This window comes from Lycorma delicatula, chromosome 2 (assembly GCF_047948215.1).
Source record: "Lycorma delicatula isolate Av1 chromosome 2, ASM4794821v1, whole genome shotgun sequence".
NCBI lineage: Eukaryota > Metazoa > Arthropoda > Insecta > Hemiptera > Fulgoridae > Lycorma > Lycorma delicatula.
This window is the reverse complement of record NC_134456.1, coordinates 141,155,701-141,178,771: the sequence shown is the minus strand read 5'-3', so window position 1 is coordinate 141,178,771 and position 23,071 is coordinate 141,155,701. Positions and strand designations below refer to the sequence as shown.

General features: G+C 30.2%; 1 protein-coding gene across 1 annotated transcript in view; it reads right to left on the bottom strand.

The window, feature by feature from the left end:
- Positions 1–327: 327 nt before the first annotated feature.
- Oseg5 (intraflagellar transport protein Oseg5) overlaps positions 328–23,071 on the bottom strand; it is an 87,557-nt gene continuing 64,813 nt past the window's right edge. The window contains exons 12-17 of the mRNA XM_075357965.1: positions 18,854–18,922; positions 17,944–18,115; positions 11,671–11,793; positions 10,998–11,137; positions 6,728–6,851; positions 328–508 (exon numbers count right to left, since the gene is read on the bottom strand). Of these exons, the coding sequence (XP_075214080.1) occupies positions 428–508; positions 6,728–6,851; positions 10,998–11,137; positions 11,671–11,793; positions 17,944–18,115; positions 18,854–18,922 (709 nt within the window). The 3' untranslated portion in view covers positions 328–427. The remainder of the gene's footprint in view (positions 509–6,727; positions 6,852–10,997; positions 11,138–11,670; positions 11,794–17,943; positions 18,116–18,853; positions 18,923–23,071) is intronic.

The following is a 23,071-nucleotide window of genomic DNA, read 5'->3' as shown; positions in this document are numbered from 1 at the left end:
ATATTGATGCATACTGTTTGTAAATGAAGCTGTCAAGGAAGTTAAAAAAATTCTTTAATAACAAATCTTAATTCTTTAGAGAATGAAATATTCAGCGTCATTTATGAGTATGTGATTAAAACTTATTCCACTTCATTTAGTAAAATCTGGTTTCCAAATTCAAATAATAAAAGATGTTAGTGCAATTTTCTTATTAAATATAACTGATGTAAAATAACTGGCAATCAGTATAATTTTTTTATTAGAAAATGTGATAATTACATTATATAACACAACAGAAAATAAAAATAAAAGATTTCCAATAACACTATAATTTTATTAATTTTTTTAACATAAATTAAAATCATAAAAGTATATTTAATTATTACATTAAGAATATGATTTAATATTTAAGAATTATATTTTATATGTGTACAGATTTATGTTATTAACTTCCTGTAACTGCTGATGCTTCCTTTTCATACTCAAAAGCAATCTTCTGTTCAATTTTTTCTTCATCTAAATCAACCTACAAAAAAAAATTTCAAGAAAACATTTTTTATTATGCATGTTTTATGCCTATTATTCTGATTTGGTTAAATGAAAGATTTTATGTTATAGATTATTATTTCAAAGCGTACTGAACACGTTAAACATTAGTACATTCTAACAGATTTACCAGCACACATGGCTGCATTCACCTGTTACTTCCCAATTTCAAAATTAATTATTTTCACTGTTGGTATTCAACCTTCAAACATCCATTCGTCACATCATGCCTTCAAAAGAATTTTAATTCAAATGCATTTATACCCCTAGAAAAGTCTCTGCAAATTTTCAAAGTTATATTTTGTGGCAACATGATAAAAAGTACACAAAATTTTTACTTTTAATCATACTTTTATCAATATAAAACATTATATTTTGGGTAAATAGTTTGTATGAATGAAAAAAATTATTTCTGATATTAATAGATATTTCATTTTTTCATAATTATTGTGTGTTTATAGTACAAGGCATCATTCATAAAGTAAGGGTTGCTTGGTCATTAAAGAAAAATAACTCATGAAAAAAGGTTTTTTTACCTACTTCACTTTTCCACATAATTGCCATTCAGTTCTAAATACTTTTCGTAATGCTGCATCAGTTTCTTTAACCCCTCTGCTTAGAAGTTCATTGCCTGGGAATTGAACCAGTTGACAACGGCAGTCTTGAGTTCCTCGTCGTTTTCAAACCGTTGTCCACTAGGCCACTTTTTCAAATGCAAGAAGAGAAAGTAGTCACCAAGTGCAAGGTCAGGACTATATTGGTGGGTGGTCACAAGGTTCCCAACAAAAATCTTGAATCTTCTTCTTGGTTAAGGCAGCAGTGTGAGGTCGCGCATTGTCGTGAATGAGGATTATGCCATCAATCTTGGATTACATGTCCCAGTTTGGTGACCGTTTCGCAGTACACATCGGATGTAATTGTTGATCCACATTCCATAAAATAACCAAAATGACGCACTTTTCATCCCAAAAAATAGTAGCCAACATTCTTCAACTCAAGTATGGAAAGTGCTTAAACTTTTTCAGTTTTGGGGAACTTGAATGGCACTACTACTGCATTGACTGTTGTTTCAACTATGCATTGGTGTAGGATATCCACATGTAGTCGCCCGTAACAATGTAGGAAAACAAATCATCTCCATTTTGTTGGTATTGGTCCAAAAACAATCATCTACTGCACATTCTTTGCTTTTTGTGTTGGTCATTGAGAATTTTCAGTACCCACCTTGCACACAGTTTGTGATATCCAAGCTTTTATGTGACAATTGTGTAGATAGAGGTGCATCCAACATGCGGAAATTCATCAGCCAAAGCACTAATTGTCAATCGTCGATCACATCATAGTTTTCAGTTCACTTGTTCAATGATTTTGTCAGTCTGAATACTGGGCCTTCTTTCTTTTTTCTTTCTTTTCCTGTTTAGCCTCCGGTAACTACCGTTTAGATAATACTTCAGAGGATGAATGAGGATGATATGTATGAGTGTAAATGAAGTGTAGTCTTGTACATTCTCAGTTCGACCATTCCTGAGATGTGTGGTTAATTGAAACCCAACCACCAAAGAACACCGGTATCCATGATCTAGTATTCAAGTCCGTGTAAAAATAACTGGCTTTACTAGGACTTGAACGCTGGAACTCTCGCCTTCCAAATCAGCTGAATTGGGAAGACGCGTTCACCACTAGACCAACCCGGTGGGTTCTGAATACTGGGCCTGCCACTCCGTTCTTCGTCATGCACATTTGTGCAACCATTTTTGAAGTCTCAACACTATTATCTAACTTTTCCTTCACTCATCACTGTAGGCCCGTACATTAGCCACAACTCCCGATGAATTTCAGCAGCTGAAGATCCTTTTGCACACAAAAATCGAATCACAGCGTGCACTCACAACTGGCGGGAGAAACGATTGTTGTGGACATTACGATCTGCATTCACCAGCAGGCAAACAACTATTAAATCAAAACAACAACTGCAGTGGCTTTGTAGATAACTGATAGATGGCCCTGCATGCATGAAACTTTGTTCAGACTCACTAATATTTAAATATAAACCAACGGCCCTTACTTAATGAATAAGCCTCACAGAGATCATGAAGTTATAGGTTGTATTTTAATTATAGCCCTTCTTTTATATAACCACTTATGTAAAAATTAAAAGAAAATATTTTATTTATAAACCTTTTTATAAATATCCTACAAAGTTAAAAGCTAAGATACACAAAACAGAATGGAAGAAAAGTAGAATCTTTTGGTGGGAGTCTGACACTCTGGGTAGGGGTTTTGTAGTGCTTCTGACCACAGAGTTGAAACTTACAAAATCAGTTAAATTACAGCTTTTTTCACCAGTAGGTTATCTATATTTTTTTGTAAAACTGTCTAAGGAGCTGCCACAGGATCTGAGCAAAAAATATGTTATTTTATATCTATTTTTAACCCATAACATCAAAGGATGATGTATTACAATTTCTTTACCCTTTTTTTAAGTTTTTCTATTTACTTACTACCATACCTTAAAAAAAATTCAGGCATGGTAATAAAGGTAGGGAATTGGTCTCAAAACTGGAGAAGGAACATGGATTACAATTTTTTCACATTATTTCCCTGTTAAGTTCTATGAAAAAACGGTTTTTGGGTGGCAAATCCTCCAACAGAATTACATCCAATTTAATCTTCAGTAGTGTACATTTTTATTTTATTATTTTATGTCAACTAAAAAAAAAATTATAATCACGTACCTGCAAATAACACTACTCTAGTGTAGATTAGGGAATATAAATTTTTAATTAAAACAACATCCATGGTTGCTAAGAGTTTTTCCCTTAGAGGCTTCAATTTATGTTAAAGTCCAGCCAGGGGATACCCTAACTTTTTTATGTCTTACAGTCTTATTTAAAGAATCACATCTGTATGTTTACATAGCATTACAAAACATTACCATTTACACTTTTTTTTTTACAACTATGTTCCAAAAAGATTCTCAGAAGGAATCATGTGTTTGGTAAAATTTTTACCGCTAATTTGTCAATTAACTGACAAGTTTTGAGTGGCAGGAAACAAATTCTTACCATGTTTTCACAGCAAGACCTCCATATACATTACAATCTGTTTGAATTATATATTTACTTGATTTCAGAAAGTTTTTAAAACTGCAACCCCCCCCCCCCCTAGAAGTAGAACTAAGGTTCACGGTTTTCTTTACTTTTACACTTCATTTTAAATCAAAAGTTTTGGATTATCAAGTTCCCAATAATTTTGATTCTTATTCTATAATTTTATCTCTGCAATTTATTTGATTTAACATGTACCTTTCCAGATATACAACTTGATTCTTTCTAACAGTTTCATGAATTTCAACAGAAGTTGAAAAAATACATCCCACATGTTTCATGTTACTTTTTGCTTCAATATTTCTTTCCGCATATCAAAAATATGTTTGCAATGATTATAAAGATTGTACTGAAATTTCTTTTTACTTTTCAAGTTTCAAGTAGACAAGTAACAAGAAAAAAAGAAGATTCCTGACACTTACTCACTCTGAGGTCTCTTTTATGTGTTAACTAGAATTTAAAAACTTTTTTCCCATCACGCTCTGAACAAAAAGTTTTTCATTACTTTTACAATCTGAAATCTCTTTTCTATAACTTAAAAAATTAAGAGACTGTGCCCCTTAATATATGAATTAAGAATTAATGAATGTATGATTGTAACTGTAATTTTGTCTTTTATTCAATTGATGAGGCTGTGCTATAATTTTTTATTTGATTCTTGTAAACAACTTTATGTAGATAAAGATTTTTTAAGGCTAAGCCCCCAAATGTACAGCAAATTGGCCAATAGTTTCAAGAAACACTAGACAAGCTGAAAAGAAGGGTCTTACGAAATTTTTTATCTCTTTCTTCTACCCAAAAACTTTCTTCAATGGCTGTATGCCACAATAATCATATTTTGAATTTTCCATCAATTTCAAGTGATAATGAAGAAAAATGTCCTAACAATTTTTATACTCTGCGGTTTCATTATGAGTTTTATTTCAGTGAGTGAGTTAAAAATATGGTTATATTGTAATTAAAGAAGATATTTTTAAAAAATAAGAAGATATTAAAAAACTAATATGTAAAAATACATAATTCAGAATAAAATTCCATCATCAGGAATTCAAAAATTGTTGTTATAATCTTAATAAAACTAAAACTTTGTCATGTAAATTTATTTAAGTAACGTAATATCTATGTTTAAAATTATGTCAACTTAACACCCTGTCATTATATCTAGTGGCCAGATATATATGAATTGAGATTAGCATAAGAACTTTTAATAATGTATTAATTATAAATCATTGTTTCAGTCCAGATTTTTCACTTGGCACATTAACCTATACTTTAAATATGACAAGGAATACTTTAAATGACTTTAAATTATAGGGAGCACTTAAACAAGTAATTGACAATTAATTACATGCTATATTGCTGGACATTTAATATTTCCAATGTTGACTAGTCTACTTGTCAGAGCTGTGAAATTTTTTTTTTTGCAAGGAGCATGAATCTTTATTTATTTATTTATTTATCTAATTGTAATATGATTTTCAATCAGAACAATCTTTTCCCAAATTTAGTAAATCTTGCTGTCTCAAGCTTTTAAATTTTATATTCAGTAACTGTGGGACCAATAATTTTGTAATTTAAAATGTACCACTCGATCTCATCTAGGTACGTTACTGGTAATGGTTTCATCTGCACAGACGTACAACAGATGAGGAGTGATTATTGCAAAACTGATTTCAGGGTTTATACTTCCAGCTACACAAATTGACTGATCACCTACTTATCCATCTGAATCTGCTAAGATATTAACAAATTAACCAATAAAGACAGAAATTACTTATATTCTGTGAAAAACAAAACAAAATGCCATTGAAAACAGTAAACTAGAAAACCATAATTTCCAACTGCAACGCCAGTGAAGATTATGAAGAATGTGTAATGATTGTTTTTACCAGACAACTTTACAAGTTTCTGTGAAATAACATTAAAAATCAAGAGGGCCTTATTTCATTTCTCAATCAGATTTCTATTAAATCCAAAAAATTACTTAATTACAGAAATTATTATTCCTAAAAAAGTACAAATTTAACAAGAAAAATAAAAGATTAGTTATCTGGGAGTTCATAGGGTACATTTTTTTTTATTTTGTCGAGTTTCACATGAGCTTTAAGTCTAGTTAAGTTAGAGGTACTGGTATACCTTTCCTTCAATTTTTTAATAAAAAAATTCAGTAATGAAGTGAAATTAAATAATTAAATGGAAAAGTGATTGGGGAGTAAACTAAGATATCCTCAACACTTCACTATTACTATAAAGCATGTTATTAGGATTCGAACATATCCGCTAAGAAACGGTAAGCCAAATAAAGAAAAAAATTAATATGCACATTGTTTTAAAAGAATTTATTATTCTAATGAGAAGCTATAAGAATTACAAATAAATAATAATTTGTTTAAATTTTAAAAGGGGTAGAACTATGTCATATAAAAAAAAAAATCACTCAGCATGTTTGAGAATATGTTCACGAAGAATATTACTACTGTATTTCAAATAACTGCTTCCATACACATGGGATAACTTTTTTTTTTTAATCTATGGTTATAACATTATAACTCTGGTAAGTCTTAATTTATTCATAATTGTAAGTCTGGATGCAGGGAAAGGGTGTAGAGCTGAATGGGAGTTCTGAAAAAATATAAATATTTCTTGATTATTTCCTATTCCTTGCATTTATGCTGGTTAAAAATCAATTTGTTCTCCTGCATTAGATAATTTTGAATCTCCATTTTTTGTGTAGCCAGTTAATTTTAATTAGTATATATTACCAGTCACATATCTAATAATCACAGTTGAAAATTCTTTTTATTACTTATATTTTTCTTATAATGGAGATATGTAGTATAAATATTTTTTTAATTTATTTTGTAACCAATATTTTATTCATCCTGATCACGTTTATAAAATTGATTGTCTTCATTATTTGTTTCAAAAAAAAGTGAAGAGAATAAAATACAGACTGTACTGTTTCTATTAGATATTGATTGTAGTACTAAATATCAATACAAAAACTGATAATAAATTACATATATAACAAAATACAGTAAATTATGAAAAAGTAAATCATTAAATTAAATAAAGAAAAATGACAGACCAACCTCATCATGGAATTGTAAGAATTTTTTATTAGTTTCTGGTTTTTCAAATGCACTTAGGTATCGTTTACGATATAACAATACAGTATCCACATGAGTTTTATGTTTCACAGCCAAATCTAAAGCTCTAAAATAAAAATAATAAAATCAATGAATTTTTAATGAGTAGCAAAGTCCCAAAAAAAAATCACTTTTAACTGGCTAAATTTTTTCATACAGATCTTATTTTTTCAAAATTATTTTTAAAAAAATACATACAGCTAGGGACAAAGAACATTTTTTAATTTTTTGCCGCAGACACACAGAAAAAAAATGTTTAAATCCCCAAAAAATAGTTTTATGAAATACAAGATGATCCTAATAAACATCTGTTTTTTATAATTATATAATCAATACAGAAAAAAACAGGCCATAATCAGGTGAAAATAAAAGACTATAATTTTTTTTACATTTATAGACTGAGGAAAAAGCAGAATTAAATTATACTATTAAAATAATATGGGTATTACACATGCATAAAAATTAAATAAATGACATTATTGAGTAAAAAGTTAGTTTTTATTACACTCACAAGTGCTATGGAAATTAAAAATGAGAGCAGAATTAGAGTTTGTTCTTTGTCACATAGTGAAAAACATTTTTAGAATAATAATTTAGTTTAATTTATTTAATTAAACAGTTTTCATATTTTTTCAAGTTAATTAAACAACTTTTAGTTTTTATTTTAGTTATTGTGAAGTACTAAAAAAAAAAAACACAAAATATAAACTGTTATAATTTTTTTAAATTTTGGATTCATACCTAATGAAACATAACAGAAAATAAAATTTTTGTTGTACATACTAGATAAATTACACACATAAAACTTATAGTGGTACATTTTACTACTTTAAAAACTACAAAGTGTCACAAGATTATGATTTACATTTTTTTATAATTAAGATCAGTTCTTACTGAGGTTCTACATTCAACAAAGCTTCAAATAAAAAATTAGAAATAAAAATATTCTCTATTCAATGCTATTCCTGAAACAAGTTATATTCTGTATTACTAAATAAATCAATGCTAATAAGTACTGAATAGTATTCCTAAACGCTGCTTTTATCAATAATTTATAATCACCAACCCTAGGTTGGTGATTATAAATTCCTAAACGCTGCTTTTATCAATAATTTATAATCACCAACCCTAGGTTGGCCTTAGAGCAAAATTATTTGGGCTATCTTTTTGTAAGCATATTTTTCATGGTCATTCAGATTACGGTCAATCACTACAATTAAAAACTTTGTAAGTAATAACTGTTCTATGACATTATTGTACATCATAATGTTGTTTTCTTGTTTACTAAATTTACTTCAAAGCTTGTATAATTGGATTTGTTTTCATCAGTTAATAAATTACAACAAATTAAATTTTTAATAGCTGGATGTGTATTTAAAAAGTAACTCTGAGGTATTTATAACAGCACCAAATCACATCATCTAAATGAAGTATTACTTGACTTTCTTAATTGTACTGTTAGCTCATTTATATATACTAGCAACGAAGGTGAATTTAGAACTGAATTCTGAAATAAACAATAATTCATAATTCAAGTAACAATTCACAAACTGAATCAATAATTTTTATAACTCTTGTCTCTTGTTTTATCTCTACATTGTTTTTATCTAGAAAATATGATCTAAACTCACTACTGACTACAGCTGTCATTGTTTAATGTTTTCCAGTTATTGTAAAGTTTAAAATATACAATCATAAGCTTTGTGTTGATCTAAAAAAATATATATATATTTCCTTTTTCTAAATCACTTTATTTACCACTAATATATATTATTTTAATTCACTATGGTATTTTAAAATAATGAATGCTACCCTTTTAAATATGTTTGAAAAAGATAGCCACAAACATACATGACTGTAATTTTATTATTTCATCATTATGTCATAGTAGAAGTCTAATTTTAGTTAATTTTTAATTTTAGCTGAGGAACTATTCATCTTTCAATAGATGCAGGTCTATTATTTCTTCCTTATAATATTTCATAGCTACATATACATGTATCATTAATACTACAAAATTTACTATCCAGATACTGGACAGGACTATACCACATGAATAAAAAATAAAAATCCTTGTGATCATCCAAGTAAACTTTCCAAAATTCTTAAATAGCTGAACACTCTTGTAGAAATTACAATGAATTATATCTTGTAGAAATATATCCATCTTTCTTTTTTAATGTTAAGTCTAATAATAAAGAATGTGATCTGTTTTTAAAAATGCAATTAATTACTTGTACCTGCAAATTTTAAATTATCTAGCATATTAAAAAAAAAATTTTGTTAGACAAAAATTGGTAATTTATGCAACTCCAACGTTACGTAAGTAAATATATTAAAGTAACAAAAGTAAAAATAATATATTATAAATAATAAGTAAATATTATATAAGTAATAATAATGCATTAAATGTACATAAATACATTTTAGATTTTTCCTATTACTTTTTATTAACAAATTCACAGTGTGAATTTGTTAAGATCCACAAATCTAAAAATGGATGCTTTCCTCTTCCGCCACTGCTAAACCATGGTCTTTCTCATTCCATCAACTAAAGGATAAAGTAAGTAACAAATATTTTTGTTATACAAATGCAGCATTCAAAAAGGTCTAATTTTTATTAAACTATGCTTGTTTGTGGTTTTTATGTTAAGTATCGCAATAAATGTTTTCATTTAATTGAATGAATTTATTTTTCAATGAAACATGCATTTTCTTCAATACTTTCTAATATTATTTATAAATTAAATTAAATTATTTATTTAAGTTAATGTGATATTTATTTATTGAACTGTAATTTCAACTTTTTTCTTTTTTACAAAATCAAAATGTCATAACAATGAAATTAATCACAACTAAAACATAATTTGGATTATGTTGTTACCTATTAAAATATGATAAAAGTTGATGTGAATTTTTAATAGTTATAAATTTTGAATTAAATACTTTACAATGAGTCACCAAGTTGCACAAAATTATTCAAAAAAAATTGTAATTAATCAGTTTTGTGCTTAACCTATTCTTTATAAAAGTCTTACCTTAAGTTGCATTTTATTCATAAGTCACTGCATTTACAAAAATAACAAAATGTAATGTTGTGAGTACAATTTTTCCCATTTTCTCTTTATAATCTTAAAGTTTACATATATACTGTATTTTTAGATAGTATTTATATAAAGAAAAAAAAAATTGATAACATGATTAATGGTTGTTAGTGATGCCAATACATTATTAATTTAAAATAATCTTTAATAGATAATTCCCCCCACAAAGTCAAGAAAGTTATGCAACTCGCTACTGATTTTTCTCTTTATTATTAAAATTGTATTTCTTTTAATGTTGAGGAAAATAAATAATTACTTATTTGTAAACTTAAGTTTTCACTACTTATGTCAGTAGCTAGTATGGATTGCACTGATAAATCTGTAACAATGGCAATTTTTCAGTGCACCATCAGTTCTTATCTACTTAAAATTAAAATTAAAATTAAACTAAACTAGGTTAAAATTATAACCTAATGTCACTTATTAGATTACTTCACACAGCAATTGTGTAATGAAACAATACAGTAAAGCTTTTGTAAGAAGATTTATAAAAATAAAAATGCCAGTGCACAAATTCTTAGCTCTACAAAAATGTAAAGAATAGAATAGCATTAATACTACAAAAAATTATTCAAACATCACATTCTTATCATAAATTACTAGCACTAAATGTAATAATTAAAAATATTTTTGAAATATCCAAGAATAAAATCAAGCAAAAAATTCCCAAAAATCATCTAATCCCAATTCCAGTATCTAGAATGAAATTTTGGACCAAGATCTTGGTGTTTGGGATCCAGAAATCTAATTTTCTTGAAACACTGAAAAAATACAGGTTTCACAAGGTTCTTAAACCGTTCTTCAGATATAGTAACTTACATTACATAGACTTTTTTAGATTTGTCCAAAGAAGTATATACAATGTTTATTTTTTATACCTCAAATTCCCACACATTCAATTCTTTTTATTTTTTAAACAACACTGGATTTAAAATAAAGTTAAAAAAACTTTAAATACAGATAAAAATGTGTAAATTATACACACCTCAACAGTTAAAAAACTCTGAGTAAACAGAAGTGCTTTTAGTATAAAACAAAACATAATATTGTATAGCAAATTAAAATAATAAGAAGTGCAATAATTAAAAAAGTAATGTTACAATTCACACCTGTTCCAATTATGAATATGCAAATTTTTTAAGATAGCTCTGAACACTAAGCCATTTTGTAACAAAAGACTTTCAGCATCTTGTATATTACCTCCTAGAAGTGCCATCTCAGCTAATTGAACAGCAGGAATGTTCACATCCTGAAACAATGCATTTAGACACCTATATTGTTGTATTTTTGTACTGCCAATATCACTTAATTTTGAAAATTTGAAACCAAGAGAAATTAAACTATAAAATTATAATTTATGTCATAATGTAAGCTAATTTCGGAGTAAAAATACTCCAAAATTATATGTTCAACTAACTACTAGTGTTAAAAAACACAAATTTATCAATAAATTTTTCAAATCACTAAATTTATCGATGAGTAATTAATAGTATTAAAGATAATTAGTTTCACACATGTCCAACTGTTTTCTCAAAATATTAATATTTGTTATTTTAACATGTGTGCTCTTTGGGCATCATAACAATTCACTGAAACTTAAAATCATCTTTTTATTTACAAAAAAATATATGCTTGCTCTTAAGAGATTGTTGAAAATTCTATTCTTTTTCTACCACATTGTGGCGACTCTCATAACGTCTACCACTGCAAAGCAAATTAGTAAATTATATACATTGAAGAAAGACCCTGCACAGTGATGGAATGAAATTACATTACACGCACCTTTATGTGTTGAATGTATGCTACCTTATCCACTTGATTAATAGCTGCATAAGATTCTTCAGCAGTATCCAAATGACGAGCTCTAACTGCCATTGCAGCTAGACATGCCCACATCGTTTCATCCTGATAACAGCACAACAAAATAAAAAATAAATTTAAAATTGAAAACCATTCATAAAGGTGAATTTAATTACAAAGATAAAATAAAATATCATGTCAGCAAATTTAATGAAAATACCAAAACTAGACTAGACCATATATCCTCAAATTAGAGAACTTTTTACTTTATAGAAAAAAATCAAAAACAGAATATTGACAACAATGATCACATTAAAAAATAAATACAACATAGAGAATGGTTATGAGTTTATACAGAATTTTCAAAATAAAATCTATGATAGATTTTATTCATATTTAAGTTTGAATTCTTTTTAGATGATTTTTATTATAGCTAGTTGTGTAGTTGATTAGATAAAGTAGATTTCTATCACAGTTCTATATTATCTGTGATAGAATGCATTGCATTATCTTAATCAACATTAAATGAACAATCAATGAACCAACAAAATTAGTAAAAATAAAAGAACATTATTTAATAATCATGAAGATATCTGATTAATAACATAATTGCAATACTCAGAAACATTTGTAATGAAAATTGCTGTAATTTTAACACCAAACCAGACTTTACTAAACGATTCATCACTTTCATGTATGAAAAGCTCATGTAAAGTTTGAAAAATAATTCATGGCATGCAACACATATTATTCTATTATGAATTAGATACTTAAATGACATTATATTATTTTACAATCATGCTATTATACAAATATGTATTAAATAAAACTAATATTTTTGACAAAAAAATAAGTTTTACATTAATTTGGAAATAATAGTAACATTAACTCCCAAGTAAAAGATAAAGCTAATCAACCACACAATAACAACCAGTGTACAAAGGAAACAGATAAGCGAGGCAATAAAACAAGCAATTTTAAAAATTTAATATTTTCTTATCTATGCATTTTACTCTAATTTTTACCACAAATTGGCAATTTATTTAACTTTACTGTAAAACATTCTAAGTTTTGATCATTACATTCTGAAGAAAGCCACTTTCAAGTTTTAATGATTTTCCTCAGACAACATAATAAATCAATAGGAATTTTGTTAACTTTATGACGGAATTTTAATCTGAGATCTAATAATAAATCTCATAGGATTTTTTTTTGCCTCCAGGGCCACCATTAGGGAGGATGAGATGAAATGGCAATTTTGTAGCCTATGAAAATGCCATTTTTTTTTTTCTGGAGGGTTAAAACTTCCAACAGCTGCACAGCAACTAGCATGAAAAACCAATACACACTACAAGAAATCAAATATCTGAGAGTAAATGGATGGCCTTAAGAAACAACAACACCCAATCTAAAATTTTCTTATCATTACCCATGAGTTATCAAATGTTTCTGGCAATTTATAGTTAAGACGCAAGGCCATGTAATTTATGCAATCCACAAGGATGTGATGCACAGTCAAGCGGCTGTCACATTGTATGCACAATGGAGCATTTTCTTCAAACATCAAAATCTCATGAGTAACTCTCATGTCTCCCAACTGCAATCAGCAGAAGACCACTTCCTCTAAACAAACGTTTCTGCATAAGGAGTCCCATGATAACACTATATCTTTGATAAATCAAAGTTTGTTATCAACTGTAGCAGTCGAGCCACCTTGCCACTTTGCAAATAGTTTGTTTTACATAATTAATAAAGTCAGATATAGTGATATGAGCAGTGAAGGACAGTTGACTACCTGTGTCTTTAGCAACGGAATCTGCATGTTCATTATCCGGAATCCCAAATGGCTATGAGTAAACAGACACTCTTTGTTTGTTGTGGTGGTTCAACTAAGCAATTGTATTAACACCTTGGTAATAAGAAGATGTTTAGAATACAAATCTTCTAAAGCTTGGAGAGCACTACACGAGTCACAGCAAATAAAGGACATAGTGATATTGTGAGTTAATGATATTCAAAGTGTTATTAATAGTATACAGTTCAGCAGTAAATACACTTGTAATATTAGGCAGACCAAACATATAGGCTCTGTCATTAACAACAAAAGCGCATCCAACAGTATCATATTGTTTCGATCCATCTGTTTATAGTATTGCATATACTGCATATATCTGCTTATACTATTGGTTTGACTTGGAGAGAATATAAAAATATTCTGGAGTGAAAAAGTCATGCCTGACTGGTATTCAAACACGGAACCTGCAGATGAAAGGCCAAGACACTAACACTTGCGCGACGGAGGCCAGCCATGGGATTAGTTCACTGAATAACTTACTCTTCTAATAGCCCAATTAGAAAAATCCATATGCTGTGAAATCCAACAATCTTGTGAACCAAAGAATGTCACTGTGTTTGTAAATAATAAGATCTGGAAGCAATCATTTATTTCATTAACTGACTTCTGAAAATCTCTTCTGAAAATAATTGTTATACTGTTTTTGATTTTCTTATGTTTGAGGAGTCTCTGTTGAGAAGTCCTCGCAACCTCCAGTCACTAGGTGGGAAAAAATCCTGTCTATCATGTTGGACTGCCCTAAGGAGTGGCCAACGTTGGCGAGAGCAATCTCCACCATTACAAGAGTGCACCTGGTAGCCAAAAGTACCAGGCTCTCTGTAAGGCTGCAGCTAAGCATTGATAGCGACTTCAAGGAAGTGCAGAATTTTCTGCATTCCAAGGGTCGCCTTTCACTCCTTTGAACTCCCAAAGGAGCTCAAAGTGGTTTTCCGGGTCTTCCCTTATGGGGCCACCCCGGAAGAGGTAAAAGAGGAGCTGACCTTGCTCGGTTACAAGGCAGTTTCAGTTAAAAAGCTGACGACAAGAGACGGAAGGGAAACCCCCACATGCCTTGTCGCCTTAAAACGAATGCCAGCCACCAGGGGCATTTATGACCTGGAAAACTAATTCTACTGCAGAATTAAGATGACTGCATTTGTGTCTTGAGGGGGTCTGCCTCAATGCCACAGATGTCAAAAGTTCGGCCTCTCGTCGAACTATTGCCGCAGGGTACAGCTCTAAGTGAAATGTGGTGGAGAGACCATGACACGGCGATGTGTCTGAAGCCACGCAAGGAGCCTTCTTCATGTGCAAACTGTAAGGGGTCATACCCAGACAATTATAGAGGCTGTCCTTATTGTAAGGAACAGCTGAACAAGCAAAAGAGCACTCAGAAAACGTCCGCCATTAGTAACGGTGGACGTTTTCTGAAAACTTTGATTATCTATAAAAAAATTTAAGTTAATGCACTGAAAACCAACAGCTCTCTTTAAAGTATCTCTTTGACTTCATATATTTATTTTTTATGAAATTTTTATTCTCATGTTATATTAAAGTCATAGCTCGAAGGCTGGTTTAAAATTCACCATCGTCATCCTTGATTTATAATAGCATGCCTAGGGTCGGCTTTTAGAAGCAAGGTAAAATTATGGAGAATGGATGATTTATTTTACTCTCAGAAACACAATAACATACAGTATAATTTTGTGCAGCAACAACCAGATAAAGATTGTAGATAATCAAATTAATATGCCTCTAACATGTACTCTCCATGCAGAAACATGGTTAGCAGTGGAAAGAGAAGAAATTAGAATGCGGGCTATAAAATCAAGTTTCTAAGAAGAATGATGGAAAAAGTAAGACAAGTCAGAAGGAAAAAGATAACTAGAAAAATTATTGATGCGGTAAAATAAAAACAAACTGAGAAAGATATGTTCAAGTGATTTGGGCGTGTGAATTTAATAAAAAGGAGTGGTAAAAAAAAAAATACTTGAATGGAAGGTAACAAGAACAAAACAAAAAAGTATGCCCAGGAAACAATAGATAGTTAATGTTTGGAAGATACATGCAAGAGATGTGAAGATGTAGAGAAAGCGACAAGAGTAGTAGAATACAATAAAGTGGCGAGCTAAGATTTATCAGCTGACTCATGAACTCTGATGAGCAGTATAGAAGAAATGTGTGTACAATTTTTGCTTCACTATAAGGTTACATAAATGAATAGTAAACAAATGTTTAAGGATAGAATGTTGTATATTACATGTTTTATATGTAGTATTATTTTTTTATATATATTATTGAAGATTACACTATAATTTACATTCCAATAAATTTATGATTTAAATATTATTTACACTGATTAATTAAAATTACATTTTACATATTTAGGTTGTTAGTTTTAATGTTATTTGTTTAATATTTTTAACAAGACTAGAACAGAACAATACGTTCCCAAATAACTGGCTTAAAGAGGAATAAGAAGTGGCTACAAGTCTTACAAAACTATTTACACAATGAAGAAGCAGTCCACACATCATGACTGAATAATGTGTGCTCATTATGTTTTCTGTAACCATATTTGAATAAAATAAAAATAATAGATTCCACAAAATATAAAATGTAAAAGAACATAAAAGTAACAACAAAAGTTCTATATAAACATTAGTATTAAACATTGATGCATTGAAAAAATATATTTTTAAATTATATTCAGATATAAATATGCAAATTATCACAGATCAGGGTAACTGGTTAAGTTTTGTACAAGACATATTCATAAAGTAAGGGTCGTTTGGTCATAAAAAAAAATAACTCTTGAGAATAAGTTTTAACTTACAATTTTAGTTTATTACATACATATCTACTTCACTTTTCCACATAATCGCCATTGAGTTCTAAACACTTTTTGTAACGCTGAACTAGTTTCTTTAACCCCTCTGCATAGATGTTTGCCACCTGGAAACTGAACCAGCTGACAATGGCAATCTTGAGTTCTTCGTCATTTTCAAACCATTGACCAAGCCACTTTTTCAAATGCAAGAAGAGGAAATAGAAAAGCTAGTCGTTAGGTGCAAGGTCGTAACTATATGGAGGGTGGTCGAAAAGTTCCCAATGAAAATCTTGAATCTTCTTCTTAGTTAAGGCAGCGGTGTGAGGGCACATGTCGTGAAGAAGGATTATGCCGGACAACAGTTTCCCGCATTGTCAATTTTGGATCACACGTCTCAGTTTGGTGAGCGTTTCGCGGTACATAGCAACTGTAATTGCTGATCCACGTTCCATGAAATCAACCAAAATGACTACCATTTTGGTAGCCAACCAAATGTTGGCTACCATTTTTTAGGATGAAAGAGGTTTCATCCTAAAAAATGGTAGCCAACATTTTTCGACTAAAGTATAGATATTGTTTAAACTTTTTCAGTTTTGGGAAACTTGAATGGCACCACTGCATTGACTGTTGTTTCGATTCTGCGTTGGTGTAGGATATCCACGTCTCGTTGCCCAACGAAAACAAATCATCTCCATCTTGTCGATAGCAGTCCAAAAATGCTCATCCACTGCACATTCTTTGCTCTTTGTGTTGGTTGTTGAGCATTACCCACCTTGCACACAATCTGTGATAATCTGAGCTTTACTGTGACAATAGTATAGATAGAGGTGTGTCTAACATTCAGAAATTCATCAGCCAGAGCACTAATCGTCAATCGCCGATCACATCACAGTTTTCAGTTCACTTGCTCAACAATTTCATCAGTCTGAATACTGGGCCTACCACTCCACTCTTTGTCACACACATTTGTGCGGCCATTTTTAAAGTTTCGACACCATTGTCTAACTTTTCCCTTACTCATTACTATAGGTTCATATACTAGGCAAAACTCCCAATGAATTTCAGCAGCTGAAGATCCTTTCGCACACAAAAATCAAATCACACTTTACAACTGGCAGAAGAAAAAATTGTCACAGACATTGCGATCTGCATTCACTGGCAGGCAAACAACTACTTAATCAAAACAACAACTGCAGTGGCTTCATAAATAGCTGATAGATGGCCCTGCATGCGTGAAACTGTGTTCAGACCTGCTCATATTTAAATATAAGCCAATGGTCCTTACTTTATGAATATGCCTCATATAAAGAACAGTACTAACTGTTGAAAATAGAGTTGTGGCTAAGGTTATATAGTTAAACTAAAATATAAATTAAGTTACTTCTTTTTAATGTAAATGTAAGCAAAACATAAATAAAAATCACATAAAAAACTGAAACTGCACTAATAGCATACTACAAATGCAGACATTTGAAGGACTCCTTGGTTTTATATTTCCTTACTATTTTTAAATGTATTATTCAATTAAAAATATCTATAACACCAGATATAACTGTTGTTTTTAACATTTTAAAAACTAAAAAAAAATTACTTTCAAAACTCTGCAAAGACGAAGAGCATCCTGCCATTGATTTGATGCAGCCAAACCATGAAGGACAGCAACATGTGGAGATAAACAACTGTTAACTAAAGCACCATCTGACCTTCTAACAGCAACATGACTACCTTCAAAGCTCACCACACTTGGGCTCTTGCCAAATTCCCTGAAACAGAGTAATTTTGAATTAATAAACGACATTGTAATAAATATAGGAATACATTACAGGAACTGGCAATGAAACAAACTGATTTCTGAAATGGTTGTTTTGAAGTAGGCTTCCTCAGGAAGTGGGTTTACTCAGGAGCTGCTGAGTCTAAGAGTATGGTAGGGTAGGGTAGGGTGGCAAAGGTAGGCTTACCCTTTGGCACTTTTAATGCTGCATCGTGTATGCAACATGGCATTTACTCTGAAAGGTAAGTATTGTTAAAAGCATTAGATCTATTGTACCACCATTTCAACAAATATCATCACAAGTTCCTTCTTGGATGCTAAATTTGTAGTAGACAGTATAACTGGTTTTGGTATAACGTGCGCATGTGTGTGTGTGTGTATATATATATATATATATATATACACACACACATAATATTTTTATATATATATAATATATATATATATATATATATATATATATATATATATGTGTGTGTGTATGTGTGTGTGTGTGTGTGTGTGTGTGTGTGTGTGTGAGTGTGTTGGGTCATTACACATTTCTGTAACCGTTTGTATAAATTAGAAGAAACAGATTCCACAGAACATATTTAAAATTGATGTATAAGCATGCAGGAAATCATTTTGGAAAAGAACATAAAGTAGCACTTTCAGATAAACTTATAGCTGTTATAAACATTATAGGCATTTCTATATTGTGATACTTATGAATAGTAATTTGAAAACTTACGCTGCATCCTTCATAACTGTTGTTCTTCTAGTAAGTCTTTGGTCAACAAACAGTACAGCTGGATAATACCTAAAAGTAAGAATAATACATGAAAACTGTATTTTTTCAAACTATTATATTTAAATTGATAAAATAACCATTTAAAAAATAAATTAAACAGAAATCACTGCGAGTTCTCTCTTGGCCCTTATACAACCTTCTGTCTTGATTTTTAATTATAACTTATATTAAAAAATAAACACATACCTGATTTTTAATCAATTATTAGTGGAGTAATAATTAAATTAATTTTAAACAATAATACACTAATTAAAAAATTTTATATCTGATCACAGATAGAGTCAAGTTAACTTTTTTCTTCTTCTTCTTCTTCTTTTTCTGTCTTTTATTTGATCAAGCAATGGCAATCAGGCATTTTCATATTGACAAGCCTACATTCAGCTTGATGGTTAATAATTAATTAGCTTGAAGTTTATTCACAATACTTACAGATTTGATTGAGGTGATATTTTATCTCAAAATTATCAGTTTAAAAAAATCATTTTGGTTAAAAATGAGCTCCTTTGGTTTAACTGAAAGGTCAAATTTAAATCAGGATAACTACCAACACCACTTCTGCAACTGTGGGACAATTCATCTTTAAGTTCAGAAAAACTGGAAGGGAGGAATAACACTTGATCTTAAATCAAACCATGGCTTTAATGAAGCCAAGAAATTGAGCCAACTTGATCAATCCACCAACCTGAAAAACAGTTATCAGTGAAATACAGAACCTGTGTAATATTACACAAGTAATGTGAACACTAACTAACTAAATGTGAAAGTGTCCTTTTTATTATTTGTCTAAATTAAGAATGAGACTTTTTTATCATATCTAGACACACATTATCATTTATTCTTAATGATAAAGAGAGGGCTGTACACTTCAACTTGGCTAGAGCAAAAGAAGCATACATTTTTGTACTATCATGAACATGTTCCAGAGATTCATGCAGATTTTTGCTGCCTTAGATCCTATTGTTGAGGGTGTTCATTGAATCACTTGACTTAAAATATTGACACATGGTAAAGATTAACTCTTTACATTAGAAAATCTTGTTTTCCTCCATGTAATTTAACATTTCTACATAGAATTCATTATGAGCCATCTAATTTCCATTAATAACTTCTTGTAGAAATGATATATCTTAGAATTTCAAACAAACTTTTACATAACACGCCACACAATCATTTGTGGAATCTCCGATTTAAAAGTACATCGTGTTGACTCATAAGAACTACATACAAATCTTCCCCTAACCTATTCTACAGTAGTATTAGAAACAACTGATAACTTGATGATTTTTCATACTGAACAAAACAACAATCTCAATAGAACTCTGATAACAAGCATTCTAGATCTGTTGGGTCCATAAATTATGTTGAGCTGTAGTAATAGATTATGTTTCATGAAATCAAAACACACAGTGAGCATTCTCCACAACAACAAACATAGTCACTTCGCCAGCTAAACTGAATAAACACCATTAATACTACTGGAAAAGGAATCTATTATATGGCAATATATCAGTCAGAACTTGATGTTTTCTTATAAAATTGCACTCAACTGTTTTTGTAAATATTCTAAATGAAATTCTCAACACCTTCAAACTATTAAACTCCTTTTTGAATCGCTTCTTATTTTGCTTAATTATATGTAGAAATAAAAACAAAACATCAATAGTGTATGAAAAATAACTAAAATAAAAAAATAAGTAATAACAAAATAACAATTTTGAAAGTATTAAATGAACAGTACTTGACTACATACCATTTATAAAGACTCGAAAAGGAAAAAAATTATTACAAAACAACCACAAATGTGAGAAGTTTCTAAAAATTAAACAAATGCAAAGACACATCCAACTGATCAATTTAAGTAATGAATACTACAATGAATTCTATTATGGTTTTAAAATTAATTTCACATAATAACAAATATGAAGTATATCTAAAATGACACTCGAATAAAAAATCTGAAATCTGATGTGGCACTTCATTTAAATTTATTTCATTTGAAAGTCAGATACGATCCTTCAATTCTTTAATAAAGTGGGCAGTTACACAATTGCAGTTTTTATTAACATCAAATATTCATACAATTAATTCAACAAACTTATGTCTTATGTGAAATATTAAAATAGAGTAAAAATCCCTTTACTACTCTTTAAATAAATATAAGTCTTATATCTATCTAATACTATGCTTTTTAAATTATTCTGATGTAACCATCAACAGAATGAAAACAAAAATGAAACAGAAGGTTACTAAATTTTATAGTGATGTACGAGGTGTTACCCAAAAGTTCGAGGAATTTTACCATAAAAATAAAATAGCTTACCATAACTTATAATTTCCAATGTCTCCTTCAAAGTAATCCCCTTGGGCATTGATATAGTGATCCCAGTGTTTTTCTCATCATTCCATGCATCCCTGGAAGTCTGCAGGTGTAAGTGTTAGACGCACGTTCTGCGTTTCTTCCTGAATCTCCTCAATTGTGTTAAAACGACAGCCTTTCAATTGAAATTTTATTTTCGGAAAGAGAAAAAAGTCGCATGGGGCAAGGTCAGGCGAATAGGGTGGGTGGGGAATCACTACCATCTTTTTGGAAGCCAAGAAATTCTGAACGGCTAGCAATGTGTGCGCGGGCGCGTTGTCATGGCGCAGAACCCAGCTGTTGTTACCCCACAGATCTGAACATTTGCACCTAATGCTTTCACGTAACCACTTCAAAACTTCACATTAGAACATCCCATTGACAGTTTGACAAAGAGTAAAAAATTCCTTATGGATAATGCCTTTGATGTCAAAAAAAACAATCATCATGGACTTCACGTTGCTGCGAACTTTGCGTGCTTTTTTTGGCCAAAAAAATGATGTTAGGGTCATCACTTGCTGAATTTTTCAATTCACTACAGACAGCTACACGATTTTCTTTCTGGTCGCTGTTCAACAGTCTCGGTACGAATTTTGTAGCAATGCGTCTCATGTTCAAATTATCCGATAAGATCCGTTGCATGGATCCATATGACATTTGTACGATTGCACAAGCATTTCTTGGATTGTTTGTCTACGATCTGCAACAATAGCCTCTCGCACTTTCGCGATGTTTTCCGGTGTTGTGCTTGTTGATTGTCTTCCTGATCGCTCATCGTCATCGACTGTCATTCGTCCATCTTTGAATCGTGTGTACCACAAAAAAGTTTTACTTTTACTTATAACATTGTCACCAAATGCTTCCACGAGCATGAGATGGGTTTCTGCGCCAGTTTTTTTAAGCATGAAGCAAAATTTGATGCAGGTTCTTTGCTCTTTAAAATCTGCCATTTAGAACTTTGCCGAAGCAGTAAAACACAACGTTACACAACCGCACAAAAGTCAACAATGCAGCCTCTTACTGTCACAGCCGTTGGAACACTGATTCACAAAGAGTACTGTTAGCCACATCTAGCAGCAGCAGGTCATACCAGCAATGGTTTGCACGCGAAATTCAAATTCCCCGAACTTTTGGGTAGCACCTCGTATATTATCAAGTAGACTGAAATAAATGCATAAATAAGAAAGAATTACGTATTTATACGGGAGAAATGGAGAACCAAGCAAGTGTTACCTATTCACACATATCATATTTCATCATCATTACATACATATATATATTTATATATATTTTTTTTTTTTCCCCACTAAATTCAATGACAATTAAAAAAACTGGAAAAGGTTAATAGACTTTAGTTTACATTTTTAACATGTTTTTACAGGGTTTAAAATGGGTATGGTGTAGTAGGGTTTTTGTCCTTGTATATTTATTCTGAATTTATAACACTTGTTACTACAGTTTGTGACTTTTCAGCATTTTATATTAGTTTATACATTAATTTTGCTTCACGTCACTCAAGTAGATATGTGGTGTAAATGAGAATGTGTTGGATCTGTATCCATGCACACATTGATTTGAATCAGACTTCTTATGCATATATTCGTTTAAAATTTTTTTTTTAATTTAAATAAATTGATTTATTAATAATTATTAACTTCCAATTGTAAAAATTTTTGAATTAAACAAAATTTTATTTCACTTGTATCTTCTGATTTTTTTTTCATATTTTTTTTTTGTATTATTATTTATTGTTAATTTTTTTTTTGCAATCACAGGTTAATATTTATTAATAAATCAATATA